Raw genomic sequence first — 24,750 nt, 5'->3', positions numbered from 1 at the left:
AAATTAATTGAATTGAACCAACTAATTTTGGTCTACGATTATTTCATTACTTCATCCTACAATACAATCTACATGTCGATCATGAGATTGCATCATGAACTACATGTCATCCATTAACGTAAATGCCAACAAACTACAAAAGTCACACAGTGTTGATAGGAACGAGAAAAAAAGTCCATGAAAAAAAATAAAAATAAAAATAAAATGATAAGGATTTAAATTCGCCCGAGTTGACCCAGATTGAACTCAGAACTCGTCAGGATCCTCCGTTCTCTCGTTATAGATAACAAAACCTGTCTGTTAAGTTGAACGCTTGCACGCGAGCACAGAAGGCCGACACTTAAAATGGGGAGTCTCCTCCTCAACCTCAGGTTCTGTAAACCCCTAAGCTCGGTTCGATTCTCTCTACTCCCATTCTCAAACTCATTTCAAAAAGTTCAACTCAAACCTCTTAAACCCAACAAGCCTCGCTTGTTTCGTTGTTTCGGCTCATCCCAACCTGTAATTGATAATAAAACTTTCACCAAAACCGACGGTGATAAGTCGGCCACTCCATCATCTCAGCTCTGGCTCTACAACACCATGACTAGAAAAAAAGAGTTGTTTAAATCCAAAGTTGAGGGTAAAATAGGCATGTATGTCTGTGGTGTCACAGCATACGATCTCAGCCACATTGGCCATGCGCGTGTTTATGTCACTTTCGACGTTCTCTACAGGTCTCTCTTTCATTCTTTCTCTCTCCATCAATATATTCATATAATTCTTTCAAAAACAAAAAATAGTTGATTGGATTATGTTATATGTGTTGTGTTTCGGAATTAGGCAGATATCTTAAGCATCTGGGATATCAAGTTTGTTATGTTCGAAATTTCACCGATGTTGATGACAAGGTTGGCTGCTTTGTTCATTATCCAAGTTTTATTTTATTTTCTTTATTAATATATACTTTTTTAAGCTTTTTATTTGGTTTCTAAGAGTTTAGAAGCTCCCTGTGACATATTTTCCCTGTCTTGTTGGTAAGAGATAATGCATTAGAAGATGTTTAATAAACGCATTGTTGAAAGTGTGTGTTGTTGGTAGGTTGGCGACTAGGTTTTGGTGTTATTGTGGTTTAATTTCTGGATGCCAACTGTTTTTTCATATTGGTATGACAGGATACCTTAGTCTGCATTTTCAAATTCTGTAGATCATTGCTCGAGCAAATGAATTGGGGGAGGATCCAATCAGTTTGAGTAGACGTTACTGTCAAGAGTTCCATCAAGATATGGAGTATCTTCATTGCTTGCCCCCTTCTGTTGAACCACGTGTCTCTGATCATATGCCCCAAATCATTGACATGATCAAGCAGGTGATTCACTAACCCATGATTAGAGTGTTGGTTGATTTAGTTGAGTGAAATGCATTATTCCTGCATTGTGGAGAGTTGATAGTTAAACTGATTCAGTTGTTGAGCCATCCTCAAACCTTTCATGTCTTATATGTTATTTTTGTATTTTACGTTATGTATTAAAACTTCTTTCTGTTGTGTGCATTATGCCTGCTACTAGCAAATTTTTTATCTGACTATTAATTTGGTGGCTTACCATCTTGGCAGATTATTGATAATGGGTTTGCCTATAGCGTTGATGGGGATGTTTACTTCTCGGTAGACAAATTCCCTGAATATGGAAAATTATCTGGGAGAAAATTAGAAGATAATCGAGCTGGTGAGCGGGTTGCTGTAGACTCAAGAAAGAAAAATCCTGCAGATTTTGCTTTATGGAAGGTAGGGCTCTGTAATGAACATTGAAAAAGCATGTGGTTAGTGATAAATTATTGAAGATAGCAGTCTGGCCTAATGTGTGTCTACCATCTGCCTGACTGTTGGCAATTCAGGCAGGCCTTTGTTTATGTTATACAAATGGGTTTTCATAACAATCTTTTACAGTATGTATTCAAATTCATGTACTTTTCATCCATTCATTGTTACTTGATGACATCATTGGTTTGTGTAATTAAGTTGACATTTCACCGTAATCAGGGGCATCAAGTTTCAGATTGGTGAACCTTAGTTTTTATCATATATTCATAGAAGTTAATTTTATAAGTTTATTATAATTCTTTTTTTCCTTTTTCTTCTTGATATTTTGCAGTCTGCTAAGGAGGGGGAGCCCTTTTGGGAGAGTCCATGGGGACCTGGAAGACCTGGATGGCATATTGAGTGCAGTGCCATGAGTGCTGCTTATCTAGGTTATTCTTTTGACATACATGGTGGAGGGATGGACCTTGTGTTCCCCCACCATGAAAATGAAATTGCTCAGAGTTGTGCTGCATGTAATCATAGTAATATAAGTTATTGGATACACAATGGCTTTGTCACTATTGACTCAGAAAAAATGTCCAAGTCCCTTGGAAACTTCTTCACAATTAGACAGGTAAAATATTCCACCTGTTACATAATGGTGGTTCTTACCCTTTTTTATTTATTGTCAGTAGACGTTGCATTCTTACTTTTTATAATAAGTTTCAAATCATGGCCATCTTAATTTTAACGCGTGTCTTCTTTTTTATTACATTTGATATCTCCTCAGGTTATAGAATTGTACCATCCTCTTGCTTTGAGACTTTTCTTAATTGGAACCCACTATCAATCTCCAATCAACTACTCTGTTCTGCAACTTGAAAGTGCTTCTGAGCGTATTTTCTACATCTATCAGGTACTACAACATAGAATCTCTCCCTCTTATTTGAACCATCCCAACATTGTGAAGCATGAAGATATCTGTATCCTCTGACTTCCTGTAATCTGCTGCCTGGATTAGTCTGCCGAGGTTATTGGTCTGAGAAATCTATTTGCTTTGGTCCCTTAAGTGATGATACTACGTTTTGAATATAATGTTACTTTCAAATTTAATTGATTCATGGGAGCATTTCAAAAATGATTTTTTTATTTATTTTTTATTTTTAAATCCTCAAGAGTTTTACATTTTAGACGAATGAAATGGGAAATATTTCACCTCTAAATACTTTTTCAAAAGTAAATTTCAAAATACTATATGCTTTCCTATCGTGTTAAGTGGAAGAAATGTTTAATATCATGATTTAATTATTGCAGACACTATATGACTGTGAATGTGTTCTGAGCCAGCATGATGTAGCAATTGGAAAGGATTCAGTTCCGCCTGACACTGTCAATAGCATTGTTAAATTCCATAATGATTTTGTGGCCTCAATGTCAGATGATCTTCACACTTCTGTTGTTTTGGCTGCATTATCTGACCCATTAAAAACCATCAACGATCTGCTGCACACACGTAAGGTACTGAATTTTGGATACATTATTTATGAGTAAGAAATGTAACCTAAGTTGTGATATTTAGACAGATTTTGGCTTGTGGCCTGTAAGAAACTCTATGATGAGTATGTGTGATGTTTATATGTCTGATTTGACATTAAATGTTAGCTAAGCATCCTAAGAGTCAATCTTTTGATGTGATTGTAAAATCAAACTTAAGAGATGCATTTGACCTGAAAATGGCAGAACTGATTCACCCAGAATCAGCCAAGTTGCTTTCTTTTGGATTCAGTTTATTACAAATTGCAAATTCATACTCTTTGCCGACTTCCTGTTTAGGTTATCTTGTACTATTTACAATTGAATGAATAATTTATGCAGGGGAAGAAGCAAGCAAAGCGACTAGAATCACTTACTGCTCTTGAAAAGACAATCAGGAATGTTCTTACTGTCCTAGGATTGATGCCCACAAGTTACTCTGAGGTGATTTGATATCATGTTATTTGCGTCTGTTGATCAAATTATTTTTCTCTCCCTATTTACATATGTTGATGCTATTTTCCAAGTCAATTTAAGATCTATGATTTTCTTGGAGGTGAGGTAGTCTCCCTATCTGACAATGTTATTGATCTTTGCTTCAGGTGTTGCAACAACTCAGGGAAAAGGCACTGAAGCGAGCCAAGTTAACTGAAGATCATGTTTTGCTAAAAATTGAAGAAAGAAATGTGGCGAGAAAGAACAAAGATTATGAAAAATCTGATGCAATTAGGAAAGATTTAGCTGCTGTGGGAGTTGCTCTTATGGACAGTCCAGAGGGCACAGCTTGGAGACCAGCTCTTCCGCTTGCATTCCAAGAGCAGCAAGTAGCTACAAGTTGAATGGATTCTGGAATTAGTTACGATGTTGTCGTTTCCGCTGTGCTCCGTACTCAAAGATTTGGTGAATGCATTTTTCTCCTAAACAAATTTAGGAAGTGAGTTTTGCAATTGTTGAGAGTAGGTTTATGTCCAATCAAGACAGTTATACTTCAAGTTCATTTGAAAACAGAGACAAGGCTATGATGAGAACTTTTAGTGAGGCAGAATTTCGGTGACAATGTAATTATACACTCTTCAACTGGCTATGGAATTGACAAATAGATTTTCAGTGACTTCTATGGTTTGTCAGCCATGTTCTTACGTTTTAAACTTTGGAAGTCCATTTAATAAAAAATGGAATAGTTTTCCAAATTTTTCGAAAACCTAGTGCAGTAACTCCCTGCCATGGCCCTCTACTTAGAGGAGGATTTGAACTTGAAACCATATGCTTTAACTACACATCTCAATACTCGTCCTCCCATTTGAGCTATACAGGGGTGGGTTAATTTCAAAACCTAAAGATAGGTCAATGATGTTCTCCTAATTAACACTCTTCATCCAAATGGATCAATCATTATAAATCTAAATTAGCATATTGTATGATGAAGGCCGATCCTGTTTGCATGTGATTTTACATTCTTATTCTTTAATAGAAACGAAAAGCAATTGAAGTGCATAAATATTTCAGTTCTTCTTCGGCCAAATCTAAATACAGGCCGGAAAATTTGTACCAGGAATATCAACAAATACAATAGAGGAAGGAGCAACAGTAATAGGATCTGTTCCCTTGACGATCAGCGGCTCCAAAGGAGGAATCTCCCCAGATGAATTTACCGCCAGTATTTTCCGATTCAGAAGCATTGTCTGGCTTTGTAAATTCCCATCTTTAGCTTTTAAATGGTATTCTTCCCTCGTGTTATTCCCATAAATAGTTTTAGAATCTCTAGACATCCTAGCAAATTTTGTTCTTTGAGTTTGTTGTACAGTCACAACTTCATTGCCAGCAGCAGTTTCAGTTGAAACTCGAATTCGAACTGTAGTGTTCCCATCTAGGTTGATCAAGAGCAATGTGATTCCTTTCTGTAAGATGAAAATTAAACAACTTTACTGGTCAAATCTGATACCTGTTTCTGAATTTAAATTTAGGATTTAACATACAGATTTTCTTGAACAGTGGGCATAAGCTCGTATTTTAGTTGTCCCAGAGAAACTTGTAGACAGAACATTACTTCCCATTAACCGATGCCAAAGAAGAGCGCTACAGAAGTCAACAGCACTATTAGCAATGAATTCTGTTCATCGGATGTACAAATTGCTTGTCTTAATATTAATTAACCAAAAAATTACCTGTAGTAATCAGGATTTGGGGCAAAAGTTGTGGTGTCTAGTAAGCCATAATTTCCACCAATCAGTGTCTGTCTACAATATGTTTTGGTATTATAAGTTGATGCCATTCCCAGTTGGTCCAAGTACCTGTTTGGTTATATGGAAAAAGAAAGGAAGAAATCACTTCAAACTTTATAAGTGAGCGAAGAAAACTGATAATTTTACATGGAAAAAAGTCAGGACTGGCTCACCAGAAACTGAACGCAAATGCGTTTGTGACAAGATTGCGGCCACTGTTATATGCTCCTCCGGCTTCTCCAACCCATGCAACTGCTGAAGTTGCAGAGCTTTTAAGAATTCCTTGAAGACTAATAAAGGGCTGAGCGCCGGTGTCGAGGTAGGACGGATTTAGGATCTTGTCAATTAGGTGTTGATCCACACCTATCACAAGCAAAAGGCTGTGTTTGATAGAAGCAATTGCAGTATACAAACCAACAAGCGAAAAACGATATTTTACCTGGTCCAAGATTGTAAATGTGTTGTGTGACCACTTGAAGAGAGTTGGATGTTTTTGCTATGAATTTTTTGTACCAATTTGCATCAAAGAACCCTCCTGGTGCTATGACCAGTGGCTTCACGTCAAAACCTTTGTATATATCTTGCACAATGTTCTGAAGAGCGTTTGTGTCAGCTGCATATCGATCTGCTCCAACTCTTATCCCAACTCCATTTCCACTCAATTCATTTCCTATTTAACATTGAGATCTTCAAATTCTAGTTTACTTGCAACAGAAGTTATCACTGTCTTATTATTTATTTCCAAGTTAGTTCTTACCTAGCTCCCAACCATAAATTGTATAGCCCTTGTTGACAGTGTATCTTATAAGAGATTCAGCATTACTGGAGTTCCAGGCTCCCACTGCTGAACCATCCGAGCTTATTGTCCTACCATTTAGCGCATTTAATCCGAAAATAACAGCTGCTCTGTATTCAGAATGAATTTCACTTAACAATGAAAAAAGAAAGATCAAAATGGTGAAATTTTTGAGGAAATAGTTACCCAGCTTTTCTGAAGAAATTGTTGAGTTCGTCCCATCGAGACATGGGTAAGCAACCTTTTGAGAAACCGAGCATTTCTGAAGTATTCTTAACAAATGGTGTGCATGGTTGGTGACCATCTTTGCTCTCATATATGACTATATCCTCTAAGGTTCCACCCAGTCTGATTTTTAAGGGAGAAAAAGCTGCAATGAGAACAAAAGCCAAGTTCCAACATGATCATACAAGAAATTCTGAACAATTTTTTAACATTGAATTCTGCATACCTTTGATGGCATTCAACAATATTGGGTTGGAAAGATCCTACAGAAGACAATTAAAATTAAAGAATTGATGATTCTGGCTGAAACTGAGATGGAAAATTAATAAAAATTCTGAGTAAGAGCAGCTTACTAAGTTAAGTAGAGAAGCTCTGCCCCAGCTGCATAAGAGCAGCTTACTAAGTTAAGTAGAGAAGCTCTGCCCCAGCTGCATGTTCCATAGTCACATTTATCAGGGGGCCACCAATCTAAAGTAGCACAAATGAAATTGTCATCTGTTCTTGCAATTGAAGCCGTTCCATTAATAAAAACAGTGCCATCAACAACATTTTCAGCTCCTCCCACCACCACTGAGATTGAGCAATGACTCACCCAAAACAGCCATAAACGAACAAGCAAAAGTTTCAAGAAAGAAACCATTTCATAAAGATGTCATTTGCAATTAATATTGTCTTTTTCTCTTTGAACTTTGAAGTACCATACAAATGAAGAATAATATTAATATATATACTCCAATTGAATGTTCAGATGCATGATTGAGAGAGAGTCAAAACGTCCCCAGTTGAGGCTTTGAGCTCATTAATATCCTGAATGAAAAGAGATAGTCACGTAATGAAAAATTGTTTAAGGAAATCCATCTACCAAAACTAATAATAAACAAGTATAGAAAGATGAAGTCTTAACGAACCAATTGTAAATTCACCTTTAGTCCGCACAGGTCTCTTTCATGCTTCATGCATTATGATCGATGCAAGTTCATATTTTAATTCACTGATTCCAATCCTCTCTTCCTCTTTCGTTTGTGCGAAACACATGGCTAGGACAAGAGGAGGCCTCTTCAAATACTTATTATTAGTGGTCCATTTCATGATAAAAAAAGTCAAAAGTCTTCGTCAGCTTCAAGTCACTAGGTCTCTCCTGCACTAGATAAGCAAGATATCGATCTATCAATCTAGGTGACTAGGTCAGTACTGGGTCAGCCATGGCATATTATATAATTCATCAAAATTTGAAATTTTGGCTATTAATTATCTGGGTATATTCTACATATTATATTATATGATCATATGGCTTCTCCCTCTACTTGAAAGGCAACATGCAGAGGCAGACCAAAGTTTTATCTGGGTAGATTCTGTATTCAATGTAGGAAGAACGAAACGCATGTAAAAGAAACTAAAAGTTTGGGCTGCTTCGAGGGATTAACAGTGAAGTGCAAGGATATATGTATATCAAAACTCCATTGAAATGAATGAAGAAAACGATAATAATTATCTTTAATAAAAAGATCATCAGATGTCAGAGACTCCCTGCCTTAGCATAATATTATCCAATCAATTTTAATTAATTACTTGTACATTTATATATAACTTAAAACTTGTGGCTTGTGGAATATTGATCTCCAGATTACATTGATCTTATCATAGGTTGTGTCAAGAATAGTGGCGGTCAATCGTTACACCAGTTGAGATGCACCAGTTTCAATAATGCCTGGGATGTAATTATTTTGATCTCTTCCTCTGAGATTTACTTATTATCTTACATATGTATTATACTGTAGATTGTCATCATTTACATGGAAATTTTGCATTAAAATGCATAAGATTATTATTTTAAAAAACTTGAGTTGAATATATAGGATCTGATACAGACGAGGCTTTTTATAAGTTAAAATTTCAGTATGCTGATCTGTTACTTATAACTAGTTGGTGAATTCGCGTATCATTTGCGAATTTCCATATGTTATCAACACATCAGTATTATTCGCGAACTATATGTCTCAGACATTTTATTCGCTAATTATTCCCGTATCCGACTTGTTCTGTGCGATTTTTCAGCAAGCTCGGAGAATTACAAGGTTAAAGCTCGATCCAGAATTAGTTTGACTCAATCGATTGTCCGACCCAGCATAAGGTCGTCAAGTTGTAGCTTGACTAGTACAAGCTAGTCGCAACCAATTCTTATAGTTATTCAGCCAACTCACAGATAACTTCAGATCCCAGATATCTCGGAAGGGATCAGATCGACAACAATCTTGGCACAATCTCAGCGCTCAATTGCGAGAATATCAGTTGCATTTCAATCTTAATTGTAATCCCTTTATTTTTGCTCATTCCTTTGTACAAAACTTGTATATAAACCCTCTCCAACGATGAGAAATGAGTTAGCAAATTGTTCTAGGATTGTTATTGTAAACTCTCACAGTAAATATAAAAACAGTAGACGTAGGTTCAAGAGTATATCTCGCTGAACCACTTTAAAAACTCATTGTGTCATTTACTATATTGCATTTTCCGTTCATACATGGCTGGTTATCCGTAATCACGCACACATACGTTCCGATTCCACCAAAGTCAATTGGATCACTCTAATCGGTGTATTTTTTGCATCAACACAAATTATTCCTGAATTTTTACAAATATATTTTTCACCAATTACCGTATTATACCTGTAAAATTCCCGTACCCTTTTTTTACCATAACCGTATTTACTAACCAGGTTGTAACAATATGATCTTCTTAATTAGTATAGACATTAATTACACAACATAAATTGGGTGGTGCATGCATGTGTGTGTATGAATTTTCCATCATTCTCATCAAAAAGTCTTTGTTTTTAGTTATGGAAAGATTTACAAGAGCTGTATTTACACTCTCTTAAAAAAGAAACATTTCTCTAATATTAAAAACACTGCCATTCTACATCAACTCAGTCAAAGAATATCTCTGGTATATGTTTATTCCCGTGCAATGGCAACCATCCTCAACTAGACAACTACTTTATCGGTGTAATTCTCTTCGTTAGCTTCATTGGCAAAGGTAAATAGCATATATTATATTATATTATATTATATGTGATATTGTAATTCATTAACGTTTAATTTCTCTCATTCTTCTGCATTCAATCTTTGTATGAATTGCAGGGAATTGCCAATGCTGTCTAGAGAGTATTACAGTGAGCCAGTCTCAAACAGGATTGACAGTGCAAAATAAGCCAGAATGGAAGGTGGCAATCTCTAATCCCTGCCCATGTACAGTGTTGCACCTTAAATTATCATGCAATGGGTTTCGGACCATACGAGACATTATTGACCCTTCGGTTCTGGCAAAATCTGGAGACGAATGTCTTATTAACAACGGTGCTCCTGTTTATGGCTTCTCTGCATTCAACTTCAGTTATATATGGGATACTTCGTTCCCATTGAACCCTCTTTCGGCCCAAATCGCCTGTTCTTAAAAAGGGATTTTCATGAACGTTACATAATAAGAACTTGAACAACCTTAACTTACAAATCCTATGCTCAAAGTTATTACCATGGCGCCTAATAGACGGAATTTACTCATCTCCTGTACTCAAAATACTATTTGCAATACTTTTTGCGTGCAATAAATTGGTAGCATTAGTTACATTCTTAATATATGTGCGAAGAACGTTAATATGAAATAAATTTATTTGTTTTTTTTTTTTTTTTCATTCGTTTAATTAATACTATCGTATAAAGAGTAGTCTTTAGCTTTCTGAAGTTTAACTTGAGAGAAGAAAATGGGAGAGGATGATACAAATAGGAGAGAGAATGCAAACTTGTGTTAGAACTCAAGCCCGGGGAAAGCTCAACCCAAAAAACCAGTTTAATAGGTGAGAGAGCCTTTAAGCTTAAATAGCATACTTGGTGAGTGTAAGATCATGATGTGAGATCCTAAAATTGTAACGCCCCCTTCAAGAGCTGATGTCCACAACGGTTTTCGATACTAACCCTATGGTAGCCCTTTCACTTTGGACGGCTTCACTCACCTATCCGTTATTAGATGCAACACCCCTCTCGACTACACTTTAATGTAGCCTATAAGTAACCCTTTCTGCAACCCAACTTTCAACGAAATCATCAAATGTTAAAACTCAAATACAATAGAGAGTCCAACCCAAAAAACCAACCTAATAGATGGGAGAACTCTTAGGCTTAAGTACCACACCTAATGGGTGTGAGATTACGATGTGGGATCCTGATACTTTGTCTCTCCAATTTCTTATAACTGCAGCGTTTTTGTTTTTCAGTCAACATGCAAGCTATGACAAAACAAATACAAAAGGGTGAATATGTTATCCTTCTATGACTTGAAAATGAATAGATTTTGTTTCCATTTAAACATGCGATAATAAATTGCTTGACTTGATAAATAGATCTGCCGATTGACCTTCCAGGCTTCAATAAATCCATTGTTTATATATTAGTTTTAGGACCAACTAAACTATTAGTTAACGTTTGGATTGGATTTCAACCCAGACATTGTACATAAATAACGTAAAATGAAATCTCAAGGTGTATATATACTTCTGTCAACACATCAATGAAAGGGTGAAAAATTCTTCATTGAACCTGCAGTGTTATTTTCTCTATAATGGCAACCATCCTCAACTTTCTGTCCGCAATTATCTTTCTGAGTTTCATCAGCAGAGGTAATCTTAATACCATATATATGTACTGTATAGATATATTTATATATGATTTTTCTGACATGCAGGTATGTTTTCAATGAAATGCAGGGTATTGTCAGTGCTTTGCACAGAATGTTACAGTAAACCAGTCTCAAACTGGATCCCAATTGCAAAATAAGCCAGAATGGAAAGTAACAATCTCTAATCCCTGCAGATGTACTGTGTTGGATTTGACACTGTCCTGCACTGGCTTTCAAACTGTGGAAAAAATTGACCCTTCCGTCTTGTCAAAATCTGGCGATAATTGTCTTATTAACAATGGTAACCCTATTGTAGGATTATCTACTTTCAGCTTCAATTACGCATGGGATTCTTCTTTCTCATTGACGCCAGTTTCAGCCCAAATTGCCTGCTCTTAAGAGGGATATCATATCATGTCTTTCATATCTTCAGAGCTTGTAGTTTGAAATTAAGCATATAGTTTTATAATAATAAGAAGATCACCGATTTACGGTGTCTTTTATCCTTGGAAATGTTGAGTTCAACCATGAACGTTACATAATATAATAATAACTTTAAATACTTGAACTGACAAATGTTATGCTCAAAGTTATTAATCACCAATCTCCAATGTTACATATTTAATATTTTTGTCTATTTAATCGATAAAACTATAAGAGTAAAGGTCATTTAGTATATATGAAACTTTTTAGGCCGAACGACATCTTCCCATCCGAAGTTTGCTCTAACGAGAATTTATTATCCAAAAAGTTTGAAAAACGACAATTACCACCCAACCATTAAAATGATAAATGTTTATAAATAGGCAAAAAAATTTACAAATTCTTTAAATAACAGTACTAAGGAAATAATAAGAAAACGATTCCTTCAAAGATTTAATTTGGGTTAATTCCATTTAAAGTTAGTTAATAAATAACTTCAATTTATATATAGAATCTACCAACCAAAATTTGATACGCCAGACTCTAATAACTGGTAACAAATATTTTATCAGTTGCAAATGGCAAACGAAACCATTGGCTCTGTCATTTACTGTATATATTGATGGGACAAGCTGCATAAATCAACCACGAACAAATCAATTCAAAGGATATTTCAATCATTTTTCGTCTGTAATGGCAACAATCCTTAACTTTCTGGTGGCTATTCTCTTTCTTAGTTTCATCAGCAGAGGTAATCGTAATATATATGTATATATATGTTTATATTTATGTAATTGTTTGTGATTTTTCTGCAACTTTCTAGTGTTAATAATATAAAATCTCAATGAAGTGCAGGCTACTGTCAATGCGGTGCATCGGATATTAGCGTAACCGAATTTCGAACTGGATTTACAGTGCAAAATAAGCTACAATGGAGAGTGATTATTCAAAATCCCTGCAGATGTGATGTGTGGAACCTGACAATGAACTGTGCTGGGTTTCAATCTGCGCAAAAGATTGACCCATCAGTGTTGTCAAAATCTGGCGACTACTGTCTTATTAACGGTGGTAAACCTATTTTTGCGTCATCTTCATTCAGCTTCAACTATGCATGGGACACTACTATTACATGGGATGCGGTTTCCCTCAATGTTGCCTGCTCTTAGACCCATGTATCTTTATGAGATCTTCAGAGTTGGTATATAAATAATAATAATAATAATAAATCGCCATTTACGGTGTCTTTTAATTATTTCGGGAGATATGTAGTTTCTGTTCCTTGCTCAATGATCAGATCTTCAGAGTTCGTATATGAATATTATGAATATATTATCAATCAATAATCATATTAAATGCGTAGGTAAAGTTTAGATTGAGTTCAATATGAGCTTGGCCTGAAAATGGAGATCAAAATCAAACAGGAGCACAAATCCAAAGTTTATGCATTGCTTAAATTTCAATGGAGCGATGACAGTTCCGAAATGCAGCAACACAAAGCATTTGAAACATCTCAAATGCAGCAACGCAAAGCAATTGAAAAATCTCCCGTACGCCAATGTTATCAAAGCATCATTTAAGTTATTTGAACATTAGCTCAGCGGTCTGAAGGTGCATAACTCTTTCTTGAAAGGTAAGATAACACTTCTGAGTAGACATAAATAAAATGAGAAAAACAAACGGAACTAAAGGACCAGAAAAGAGGTGGCAAATACATAATGATAAGAGAGATGTAACATTAGAAATATAATAAAACAAAGTTTAATCCACAAAAGTACCAGAATCATCTCTAATCTAATGCAGAGAGGCACCTTGAATCCTACCCATCCTAGGAACCTACCTCAAACTCCCTAACCACAAGGCAAATTAGAAAAACACAACAAGAGAATGAAACATTCTGGCCTCATTTTCTCTTCTTAGCTGGTGGCTGAGGAATCTCTTCCTCATCTTCCTCATCATCCTCTTCTTCTTCTTCCTCTTCTTCCCCATCATCATCATCATCGTCATCGTCATCGTCATCGTCATCATCGTCATCTTCATCTCCACTTCCGTTAGCACCATTGGCCTCAGGCTCATCCTCAGGGTCCCCTTGAGCATCACCTTCTTCATCAGAACCATCCTCATCCTCACCAGCATCATCATCCTGATCATCTGCAGCATCCTCATCATCATCCTCTTCATCATCCTCAGTGTCACTGCCATCTTTGTTCTCAGGACCCGGCTTTGTCACTGCATAAAGCTCAGAAAAGGGAAACCTGCATGACAAAACTAATCTGTTTTTCCCCTTTTAAAGCAACAGGACAGAAGTGACACAATGTAAAAGAAACCCTGTCACGAACCTTCCAAGTGTTCCAAGCTCTTTATTGAGGATATTCTTTTCATTTGGCATAGATTCCATCTGAAAAACAAAACCAAAAACTGTGCTAAGGCAAGTCTGAGAAAGGTGTAAGGCAGGGATGAGTTTATAGAAAATAATCATAACTACGAAAACAAAAAAGAAGTATCTCAACACCACTTGTATATACTTAGACCATTCAAACTAATGGGTTCTTGATAGCCAATAAATTGTCTTATTTGCTTTTCAGAGGTCCATTTAGGTTGATCATGAATATTGAAGATGGGGAGTACCTTGGATACCTAAAGACTTCAACCTAGATCCCAACACTACAATAACAAAGCATGCTCAACCAAGCTTAAATAAGAAAAAATGAAAACCAGAATCTACAATAATATGCTGTCTGCAAGTAACATGTGTGAATCACTTCATCCATATATGAATAAGGCTTAAAAGAATACTCACTAATTCAATAATAAGTATGTCACATAAGTCATCATAACTTGTTCAATAGATTAATAATTTCCATTCACATTCAAAAAGAAAAACTTGGTGCATTTATAAAATGATAACTGAACAAATAACATTCCTCTTTCATTTCCCTCCTCTCCCCAAGGTGGTACCCAGCCTATTACTTGCATGCACATTCTAAAATGAAATTCATAGTTGGAAAGGCTTCTCTCTTTTCTTTTCTTTATTGTTTTTTTTTCCCCTCTCTCGGTAAAACAGAGACTAAGATATATGCCAACCCAACTCCAACCATAGCCCATGAGTACTGAGAAAATTTGACAAACCATTAGCATTGCCATCAGCCTCTAGTTTACGATATTGAAAAAATAGTAGCTTTTATAGAGGAAAGTTAGCCACTTCGACAAATAATGTAAGTATCTTTAATAATTAAAAGATATAAAAGCTCTACAGAAGTAACAGAACACCACTAGAAAACTACACGAAAAGAAACATTCAACACCAAACCAAATCACAACGACTAATAATTTGGGTCCAATTTAGCAACATCTAGGAGCAGCCACAACCCAGCCCATGAGGAAACCTAAGGAAAAGGATCCTCCATAAAAAATGAAGTCCCTAGGATTCAACATTTTTCCGACTCTTTAAACAAGTCAATGACAACATTTCCTATCAATGAACTTCCTCAAAGGCCCACCAACACCTCCATAATAATGTGAGATCTACAGAGAAACACAGAAGGCAACACCAAATAACATTTTCAAAATGACATTATTCTACACATAATCAAAGTTATTTTCTTAGTCTATCCCTCCAAAAAGTGTTCATAAGTAGCTGAAATAGAATCTCAGTCAAACAAAAACCTAGCTTACCCTTCCAACCAAATTGTAACTACAATTCCTGTCGCAAACAAGAAATTTTGACAATAAATTCAAATAATTTTTTTTCAAAATGATTAATTTATAAATATAGCAAGAGTCTACTACTTCAAACACATAAAACACAACACAACACAAAAACGCAAGGGAAAGAAAATTACCATCAAGAGATACCAAGGAATTGAATTGTTGAGGACAATGGCTGTCTCAACTACCAGAGTTTCAATTGCAGAGCGAAAAATACTGTCCAAAACGACCGCGTTTGAGCAGAAGCTTTGTACTTCCATACTTAACATACAGCAAGAAATAGACACAATAAATCTACAGACAAATTTTTAAAAGGAAAAAAGGCCTAATTGAGAAAAGAATTAAGGAGGAAAGGTGTCTAAAAAGATAAAAAGAAGTGATTAGGGTTTTGAAATTGGGGGTTTAGCTAGGGTTTTGAAGATATATTTTGCTTTTGCTATGAACGCTTGGGACCACTGGCTCTAGAAAGACTATGAATAATATAGTATGACAGCCTGGTGTTCCCGTTTAAAATGACAGGCAAAATCAGGACCGTAGATTGTGTCAAATCTAATACGACAATATACATTTAAAGAAGAATAAAAAGAAGCACACGAGTCGTGTCCAATCCAAACACGAGACGACATGCGGTCCGCGAAGAATGACGTGTCGTCCGGAGCTCCGAATTTAGAAATTTTTTTCCAGAAAAGCTGAGATGAATGATGAGTTTGTTACTTTGTTTAGTGAATTGGGATTGTTTGGCGCAACAAACCATTGGCTTAAATGTGTAACATTTCTGCTGTTCATCATCTTACATAACGTTTGTTTTATTAGAAAAAATAAAGCTCCATGTTTAACTGCATAATTACATATAGTCAACTACTAAAACTGACTTAAATAAAGCACGTTTATATGTACACATTGGATTATTCAGCACATGATCAGCCTCGGTGTTGATCTGAAACTGCTATGGGAGATACAGGGCGAGCGTTGCTTGCTGAGCCATTCTCAAGAGGTGAGTGAGGAGGACCCCATTTATTCTCAGATTCTAGCGGCTCGAAGACATGAACACCGCCATCAGTTAGTCCTATGGCAAATTGGTTGGGTTCTTGTGGATGTGCTGCAATCACAAGCGGGTATAGTGCTACGGAACTGCAATGAATGAATTTATAATAAACAAGAGTTAGAATCACACTCCATGATAATAAACATGATTTTAGACCCAAGTTTGATAAAGTCGAACTGCATACTCTTAACTGAAGTTCAACAAGCTCAGAAAACTAAACTCAGAGAAAAATGTAATAGATGACAAGGAATACTTAATGCTAGATCAGTGAAGTGAAATAACAGGCATGTATAAGAAAATGGAGGACATACCCGACATCTAATGGAAGATAAGCTGAAGATCCAATTCGACATCGTAATTGAAGATTTGATGCATTAAATATCCGCACGGCGCCATCCACAAAACTGCTGTACACCAACTGGCTATCACATGAGAATGTTGCATGGGAGATTGGCGCTGAGGATTCTCCTACGACCCACTAAATTTCAGACAAATGCACATGGTCAGCAATTTGAGAGATAAAGTCAGAGACTCATACTAGACTGTTTCCTCAATATTTGGCCATCATCAATACATCAGTTGTCACAGTGGATTAATAGCGAGGTTTTCTCAATTCAAAAAGCTGGGATTTTTTCAATTCACCAGTCCATTCAGTTAGTGGAAGACCAAAAAACCCCTCTATGTTCTGGTGCAATTGGTTGTTCTGAAGGCCAAGTCCAAATGGATACACCATCAAGGACCAAATTTATTTGTTGATTAAAAAGTTACATGCTAAATGAAAATACCTGCTTTTCCCGCTCCAGTTTCATTGAATCATATATGGCAAGCTGGGTCTCATTTACAGCGAGGAAGTGTATCTGATCATGATGAAATTGAACTTGGGTATCTGACATTGCTGCTGGAGTCCTTCCAGATGGAATATGCAATGAGGTGCTTTTCTGCCTCTCCCACCTATCACAACTCCATATGATGATCTAGGAAAAGAAGGAACAAATTAATGGATTATGCATAACAAATATCCATAAAGAACTATGGTTGCTTGAAAATATATTATGTAAGATTTGTTACTTGTGTTTATCTTGCACTTCAATCAAAAGAAAAATGATGATAACATGTAGAAGAGCTGAATTAAGAGGCAACATATATAAACCTTGTATAGAATTGCATGTTTCTAATATGCATGCTATAGAAGTTTGAAGTTAAGACACTAACTTGAGCATCGGCTCCTGAAGAAACAAGTATATTCAGCACATGGGAGAAGGCAAGGCCAGTGATTCTCTTAGAGTGACCTTTAAGCTTGTTCTTGGCCTACAACAAGAAAGAAAACAGCCAATTTGCTAGATTTATCTCTAATAAGTATCACCACAGTCATTGCTCTAGAATATAGCATACCTCATCTATGCGAACGTTATATATGTGTATAGTGGAATCATCCATGCCAACAGCAATTATATTGTTATCTTGAGGGTGGAAAGCAAGATATGTTGATGCAGGTGGTGGATCCATGAAAGTTGTCATAGTCTGTAAGTACCCAACAGATACCAATAAGTCAGTCAAAATGAAGCAGATGTGTGACATAAAGTTGAAATCTAAACTTTTTTATCTACGTGAAAAATAAAGAAGAGGAATATCCCTAAGCTGTAATGTCATAAAGGTCCTTTTTCAAAGCAAAAACTAAATGAAAAGTTGCTTTAAAAACAGCTTATTAGACCAGTTCTTGATCAATTTTGGAATTTCCTTACTTAATATAGCCCAAGAGCCGACTTGCTAAATAAGAGTGGTTTGTCTCTTTTCCCACCAAAATCCTTTTTGAGAGATAATCTATGAGAAAGGATTGCAAATAAACCTGTAGTTAAGAACTTTTAAATCTGTTCCGAAGCTTACCTTAAATGTCATCATGTTGAACAAGGAAATTTTTCCTCCAGATGCTGACATGACATAGGAATCATTCTTGGACAAAGCAAAGCAGGGCACAGCATCTTCAGGCTTAGCACCCGTTAAATCATTGGTCATTAATATGCCTGATGCTGGTTGTATTAGTTGAGGGGCAACCTTGCTAGTTGCCTACACCATGAAACTTTATATGAGTAATCATCAATTCAAAATTTAACAGGGGAACAAATTGAGGTGAAATGGGAAGATTTTGATAATCTCTATGGGCTTTAAGATAGAAATGGATTGAGGCCAAGGGAGGAAACTTATACCTTCCCACTTAAATTAACCTCACTTCGTGGCCACTTCCAGTATAGGTGAATGGCATTTAATGCCAATGCCAAAATGCCATTACCAGAATTAGTGTAGATCAACCTTGAGATCTGCAATAGTCACAGGAGAAACCATTGAGAAACCTATATCCTTTCAAGTAATAAACACTTGGTAGTTTTTTCTGGCAAAACTAAGGCATTAGAACGATAACAGTTGATACACAGAGAACTGTGAGCTGAACTACTTAAACAAATGAAATGTGTGGAAGACACCATAAGATATGTAGCAGATATATTGGCAAAACAGTCTGCTTAATCATTGATGCAAAATTCCAATTTCTTATACAATTTATAATTAAGACTTCAATCTTGGTTGTGTTCACTACTCTGGTTTATATAATGTTGTCCAATGAATATAGCTACTATCAACAAACTTGGTTGGTTTTCTGTTTCCATGGTTTCCGCTTACAGGTTTCTTTGAGTGCTGCATTTATATTCTCGAGTTTCCAACAAGTTACTGAATACTTTGAACAGGAAACAACAATATACAATTATGCTACTGGTTTATTCAAAAGATAACTCTTAAATTGAATTAGGACATCAGTTACAGCAGACTCCTACATTGATTTGACCAGCACCATCAAATTTAACTTTGTTCAGAGATGATGTAACATTCAGATTGTTTTGCTTATGTGTACCGAACTTTATAATGGATAGCATGATTAACATCAAAATCCTGAAATGCAGGTATATCACGGACTCACAGGTATAACCCCTGTTGGCAGAAATCTTGTAATGTCCACCAGAATCCAAATTGGAATAAAAGCCTCTGACTTAAACTATACCCGTCAGAAAACATACCTTATCTGTTTTAACACGAGCTGGGAGCCTCAATGTGCGCAACTGAGAAGGTTCACTAATCTCCGTGAGCTTCCAATTTTTCACTGGGTTGACTTCTTCAGTTAATCTAGGTTTAACATCCTCCAGGTTTCTAAAATCACCATTCTATAAAAGGCACCAAAAGTATTAGTAATTGTTAAGCAAAATAATAGGAAATTCTAACACCAAGATCCATAATGAACTGAAGAAATACATTTCAAGAGAAAGAAATTAAATTGAAAGTTCAGCGAGAATGCACAGAATGAAGCAAAGACAATGCACATATTACAAAATCAGATTGGATTTTTTAAAAACAAAATTGAATATCTATGTACTGTAACCGTTGGATTATTCAAAGCACATAAAGAAGATATAACAGAAATGGTCAAAAAGAAGCAAACATTATAAGTTAACTACCTTGGTAACAGTCTCAGGTGCTATTCTTGACGCAATCAGAGAATGGCTTTCATAAGTGCGCATCAACATGATACCATCCATTGTTGCTAAGATTTTAATTCTGTTCTCATTTGCAGAAACAGCCAATAACGTACCCTCCTTGTTGAAGCGGATACGTGGACTTGCCTTAAATTGGAAAAGTAAATGAGCAACTTAAACAATTTTCTTCTCTATAAAATGTAGGATTGGTTTTGATAGGAAACAAGAAGAATTGGATCAAAAGTAATAGAAGATACAAAAAAAAAATAGACAAGCTAACAACAACAAAAGAAAATGGCGGTCTTCCATGTAGACTCAGAGAGGTTATTCACCATAAAACAAATATTAATTCATTCTGCAATGAACTTACTGGTAAGCCTCCCTCAGCATCAATGGTTGTCAAAAGATTAGTGTTATCCATATCCCAAAATTTGATTGAATAGTCATCACCAGCAGCCAGAAACCTGTTCTTGGTAGTATCAAATTGTACAACACCCAAAGAACGCTTATGAAACCCTCTGTACATTCTTCTCACAGAACCTTCATTTTCATTCCATTCAACAATGTGTGACTCCCCTTCTTTATTGGTTCCACATGAGAAAAGCCTGCATGTATGAATGTATTTATGCACTTCTTAGTTCATCCATAAAATGAATATGATGTGGATATATTATAGTCCAGAGCAGTTCCAGTAGCCCAACCTTTTTCCATCAGCACTATATGCCATAGTTGCACAAGAGTGAGCAGGTGCATCATAATCAACCCTTGGTCCCATCATGTCATACAACCAAGCTTTTATCTTCCCATCCACGGATGTTGAAAAGACAAACTGAAGTGTAAAAGTATGAGCAAATACTTCAAATAAACTAAGTAGATCAGCCACATGAAGTGATAAACAGGGAATGAACCACCAAAATACAAGTATCAAGCAGAGAGATTACATGAACATTATCCTTGGAATGAGGGCAAACTGAATGTACGGCATCCATATGACCTTCAAATGTGTACAATTTTGTGCCAGTAGCCACATCCCATACCTGAAAACAAAAACAAAAAAATCGAGTAAGAAATCACAGTTTCTAACTATGACTAACATTTAACTAGTAACTCATAACCAACCTTGATGGTCCTGTCATCACCACAAGTAATAACAGAAATTTGCTTAGAGTGGTTGATGAATGCTAGATCATTTACACTCCCAACATGAGCATCAATCTAGAAATGAAAACGAATAAACGTCAGAAACAAAAGTAACCGACAGTGATATAAAGCAAAGAGTACGGGAGATAATGGAGAGCCTACCTCCAGATGTTGCCGAATTTCATGTGAACCATAATAAGTGTATAACTGCACTATATGTTTAGAATATGCAACTCCTGTTTAATGAAAATAACATTAATGAAAACATACAATATATAGTTAGACAACACCAGTAACACCAGACCATTTTAAACGGTTATGTGGTTTCAAATCTAAACCTTACCAAATAAAGCCCCGTCAGGGCTCCACAATAAACGTTTTACGGAGACACATGGATCTTTGATTAATGCTGCCTGAATCAGACCAAGATTAATCTAGGATTTGAAAAATAGTAAAACAAAAGCAATTATCCGACTCCAAAGTTTTTCTTGGTTAAAACAAAACATACCTTTAATGACATTGAACTTGCTCCAATATTCCATACCTGAAAGTTTCTTGAAACCACCTTCTCTGCAGAACTAACCTCCCACAAACTAATATCCCCCACATGGGTCCCAACTGAAGAAGTCCATTAGAAAACATAAGTTACTTTATGGCTTAACAAACAAAATGTTTTTGAAATAATCACCATAAAAACTAATTGTGTCAAGAGAAGTCGTATAAACTAACCAAGAAGGATAGTCTGTTGAATTGGATGGAAGTCCATGCTTGTTGGAACTGACCCCTGAGTTAAAGTTCGTGCAACAGTCTTCGGTAATTCATCAGTTGCTGAACTGTGAATTTGACCAGGATTTTTTCCTGGCAACATTATCTGCCAACAAAGCAGATCTTTAGCCAGGAAATGAGACTGTCTTTAGGCACTTAAGAGTTAAAATAACTAACCCTATCTGGAACCCCTGAGATCCTTGTCTTAGACATAATATCAAAATCCCCAAGACTCTTTGTCATTGCAGCTATACAGACAATAGAATTGAGGTTGCGAAGTTAGAAATTCCTTGCTTTCCGAAGCTTTAACATTTAGTTTTATGCAAAAATTACAGCATACATTACATCATTACCTGGATGCAGTGGAGTACCAAAACTGGCTCCACCTCCAGAAACCACAGGATGAGTTATGGTTGAGGAACTAGACATCCATGCAGTCAAGGGAATTTGGACTGCTGCTGATGGCTGATAGAACAAAATAAATAAATAAATTATATTTTAAAAAATCCCAGAGATTTGTGAGTCACAGGCCAGGTGAACTTGTTCACATACCCCATGTGTGCCCATTGGAAGAAAACTTTCTGACTTCGCTGCAGGACTTATTAGCTGATTGCTCGCAGTTAGCTGCACATACGGATCATTGAAGTTTCTACAATTGTGATCCACAAAAAGGGTTCTTATATCAGGATTTGGCCTAGGATTTGCGCAAAGTGAATGCTGCCAGTTCAAGCTGTCTCATACATAACCAAAACCAGTCACCTACATGACCAATCACTGAATGCCAGATCTTCGTAAAGAAGAATTGCCAAGTGGAACAAAACTCCAACATAAGATATGCTTGTACACAGAAACATATGCCAGTGCTACTTCATAACAGCCAGTTGAGTAAATAAAAAGTAGATCAAACATACCATTTATACAATAGACAATTTTTTTCCTAATGTCGTTTTAAGGCTATCATACCTTTGATTGATGAGCATCCGCAACCTTGAACCTTTTATGTTAGGAAACCCCAATTTGTCGCGGAAAAGGGGATTTGCCTCAATAAGCTTCTTGAGCTCAACCAACATAATTGTTCTTGCAGTCTTTGTATCTCTATAGCCAGAGAGTTGATCATTTTCCCTATAGAAATCACGATTTATTAAAATGTCAGAAAACATCATTCTCCAATTCAAACTTAAAATTTAAGAACCTTGCAGTGAGTATAGGTACCGAAAATTTTCTAATGTAAGGAGATGAGTGATCTCCTTGAATAAGTCTTCATTAAAAGAAGCAAAAACTTTCAGATCCTTAACAAGAATATCTACAGCCGTGCCTCGTTCTTTCCTGTTCAATTTAAGCAAGCAAGCAGATAAAATTTATGGAAAAAATATCTACTTAAATACAACACGAGAGTAGTTACATTTTTGGAAATTCACTAGCTTACTATTTACCTGTCCAATGCTTCTAGGTATTTTTGCTTCCGAATTTCAAAATAGATCTTCATCGAATACCTGTTATCATCAACTCTAGTGAACCCAGAGAGGTAATTCTCAACTTCATCCCATTTTCCATTGAGCACCAAGTCTTCAAAGTACTTGACACTAAAGAACAGACCCGATTCTTGCTCAAGCCTGTTCATTTCATCAAGTTAGTTACATATACAAATAAATATATAAAGAAAAGGGAAAACAAGGTAATTATGAGTTGGGTTAAAACTGTACTTGTGAACAGTGTCTTTGAACTTCTCCTCTTCGAGGAACTGCAAGATCAAGAAGACGAGGTCTCTACTAAGCGAAGAAGTCATTTTAGCTCTACCCTCTTATCTCCAGAGCTTCCAAATTAACCACTGAGAAAAACAAACATACATTTGAGTCTTTGTATAGACAAGGAATATTAAAAAAGTTTAAAAACAAAAAACTTACCGACAAAAAATTGCATTAATTTCTTTAAAAAAGTTTAAAAAAGGAAACTTCTCCATGAAGAAAACAAAATAATAGTCTAGCACTTATGGTTTATATATGAAGATGGGTGGAGTATACAATGAAGAATCATTTTCACGAAAATTTTTAACACCCAATCAACAGAAACAGAGCTCTAAAAAACAGAGCCAAAATGACTTTAAAAATCAAACGAAAATTTGGAAATTGAGCCTCTGTCAACAGACTTGATGTGAAATCCACTTGACTCTTACAGACTAACAAAGAAATTGAGCAGAGTTGAAGAGTCGTGAGCTAAAATTAGCTTAAAAAGGTAAAGAAAATTAGGGTTTGAAATATGATGAACAGTAAAGTAGCTTTAAACACATCAAAACAGAAAACGCTTGAAAGTTAAAGACTCTCTGCTTAGAGCAACAAGAGAAAAAGGGAAAAAATGATTAAACAAAAGCGAATCGTATGAAAAACTAAAGATGAGAAGTGAAAATTAAAACGAAAAATCGAAGTCTTACCAACAAAAACAGAGAAAGAAAAAACAGAGCAGTCACAGTGCTCTTTCGCAGACGATGCGGCTTTTGAGGTTAGAGTTCTTAGTGACTAAGGAAGAGAGAGCGACCTTTTTATTATGGAAACAGGCGGCATTTTCTAGATATAAGTACAGTAGCTTATCATGATAAGTACAATGTTTTATTATGTGGTCCATAGCTGAAAATTAAGCCGACAGCTGTCTCTTCTTTGCACAAAAGAGGACAATGACGGTTATGTTTTGGTGTAAGACCATTCTCATTTTTAAGCGCGTTTAAGACACCCTCCATGGGAAAGGCGTTCACAAAATGAAATTTTTATTCTAAATATAATAAAATTTATTTATTTATTTATTTATTTATAAATCATATTTGTTATACCTAAAAAAAATCAAGGTTAACATTAGTTTACATCAGCAAGCACCAATTAGAGTTTAGGAAGATTTTACACTGTCCAGAAGCTGTCACGTTACTCTATAACATAAAT

General features: G+C 35.9%; 4 protein-coding genes across 12 annotated transcripts; 1 reads left to right on the top strand and 3 right to left on the bottom strand.

Moving 5' to 3' along the window:
• The first annotated feature begins 240 nt into the window (after positions 1 to 240).
• On the top strand, positions 241 to 4,430 carry LOC116138118 (cysteine--tRNA ligase, chloroplastic/mitochondrial). Of its 8 annotated transcripts, none has more exons than XR_004129264.1 (9): positions 241 to 716; positions 827 to 890; positions 1,187 to 1,348; positions 1,595 to 1,765; positions 2,133 to 2,414; positions 2,571 to 2,696; positions 3,095 to 3,293; positions 3,656 to 3,757; positions 3,916 to 4,057. XR_004129264.1 is itself a non-coding variant. In XM_031423860.1 (9 exons), exons 1-9 carry the CDS (start codon positions 346 to 348, stop codon positions 4,150 to 4,152), a joined length of 1,719 nt encoding a protein of 572 aa, XP_031279720.1. In that variant the 5' UTR covers positions 241 to 345; the 3' UTR covers positions 4,153 to 4,430. The 8 variants fall into 8 exon arrangements, 7 of the variants coding, with proteins under 7 accessions (XP_031279720.1, XP_031279722.1, XP_031279721.1 ...); XM_031423860.1 differs by having other exon boundaries at positions 3,095 to 3,298; positions 3,916 to 4,430; XM_031423861.1 differs by having other exon boundaries at positions 499 to 716; positions 823 to 890; positions 3,095 to 3,298; positions 3,916 to 4,430.
• Positions 4,431 to 4,757: 327 nt separating this feature from the next.
• Positions 4,758 to 7,565, bottom strand: LOC116138112 (heparanase-like protein 3). 2 transcript variants are annotated; one of them, XM_031423851.1, is made up of 10 exons: positions 7,480 to 7,565; positions 6,957 to 7,363; positions 6,783 to 6,819; positions 6,518 to 6,701; positions 6,293 to 6,441; positions 5,975 to 6,205; positions 5,709 to 5,898; positions 5,479 to 5,604; positions 5,290 to 5,389; positions 4,758 to 5,211 (listed from the first exon to the last, which is right to left on the bottom strand). In XM_031423851.1, the coding sequence occupies exons 2-10, from the start codon at positions 7,194 to 7,196 to the stop codon at positions 4,837 to 4,839; spliced, it is 1,632 nt and encodes a 543-aa protein (XP_031279711.1). In that variant the 5' UTR covers positions 7,197 to 7,363; positions 7,480 to 7,565; the 3' UTR covers positions 4,758 to 4,836. The 2 variants fall into 2 exon arrangements, with proteins under 2 accessions (XP_031279711.1, XP_031279712.1); XM_031423852.1 differs by lacking the exon at positions 7,480 to 7,565 and having other exon boundaries at positions 6,910 to 7,082.
• Positions 7,566 to 13,372: 5,807 nt separating this feature from the next.
• Positions 13,373 to 15,815, bottom strand: LOC116138074 (phosphopantothenoylcysteine decarboxylase subunit VHS3-like). Its single transcript, XM_031423794.1, has 3 exons — positions 15,490 to 15,815; positions 13,987 to 14,045; positions 13,373 to 13,902 (listed from the first exon to the last, which is right to left on the bottom strand). Exons 1-3 carry the CDS (start codon positions 15,622 to 15,624, stop codon positions 13,551 to 13,553), a joined length of 546 nt encoding a protein of 181 aa, XP_031279654.1. The 5' UTR covers positions 15,625 to 15,815; the 3' UTR covers positions 13,373 to 13,550.
• Positions 15,816 to 16,206: 391 nt separating this feature from the next.
• On the bottom strand, positions 16,207 to 24,320 carry LOC116138019 (topless-related protein 1-like). Its single transcript, XM_031423716.1, has 25 exons — positions 24,252 to 24,320; positions 23,527 to 23,651; positions 23,257 to 23,436; positions 23,036 to 23,149; positions 22,787 to 22,945; positions 22,376 to 22,553; positions 22,177 to 22,288; positions 22,001 to 22,071; positions 21,788 to 21,929; positions 21,567 to 21,676; positions 21,402 to 21,471; positions 21,221 to 21,294; positions 21,038 to 21,133; positions 20,860 to 20,955; positions 20,620 to 20,747; positions 20,289 to 20,523; positions 19,901 to 20,065; positions 19,466 to 19,609; positions 18,605 to 18,715; positions 18,285 to 18,464; positions 17,793 to 17,921; positions 17,613 to 17,708; positions 17,186 to 17,374; positions 16,712 to 16,878; positions 16,207 to 16,486 (listed from the first exon to the last, which is right to left on the bottom strand). Exons 2-25 carry the CDS (start codon positions 23,607 to 23,609, stop codon positions 16,276 to 16,278), a joined length of 3,240 nt encoding a protein of 1,079 aa, XP_031279576.1. The 5' UTR covers positions 23,610 to 23,651; positions 24,252 to 24,320; the 3' UTR covers positions 16,207 to 16,275.
• Between the last annotated feature and the right edge of the window lie 430 nt (positions 24,321 to 24,750).

Source organism: Pistacia vera, unplaced genomic scaffold (genome assembly GCF_008641045.1).
Source record: "Pistacia vera cultivar Batoury unplaced genomic scaffold, PisVer_v2 Contig338, whole genome shotgun sequence".
NCBI classification, from domain to species: Eukaryota; Viridiplantae; Streptophyta; class Magnoliopsida; order Sapindales; family Anacardiaceae; genus Pistacia; species Pistacia vera.
Note: the sequence above shows the minus strand (reverse complement) of the source record. Positions and strands in the feature narration are given on the sequence as shown.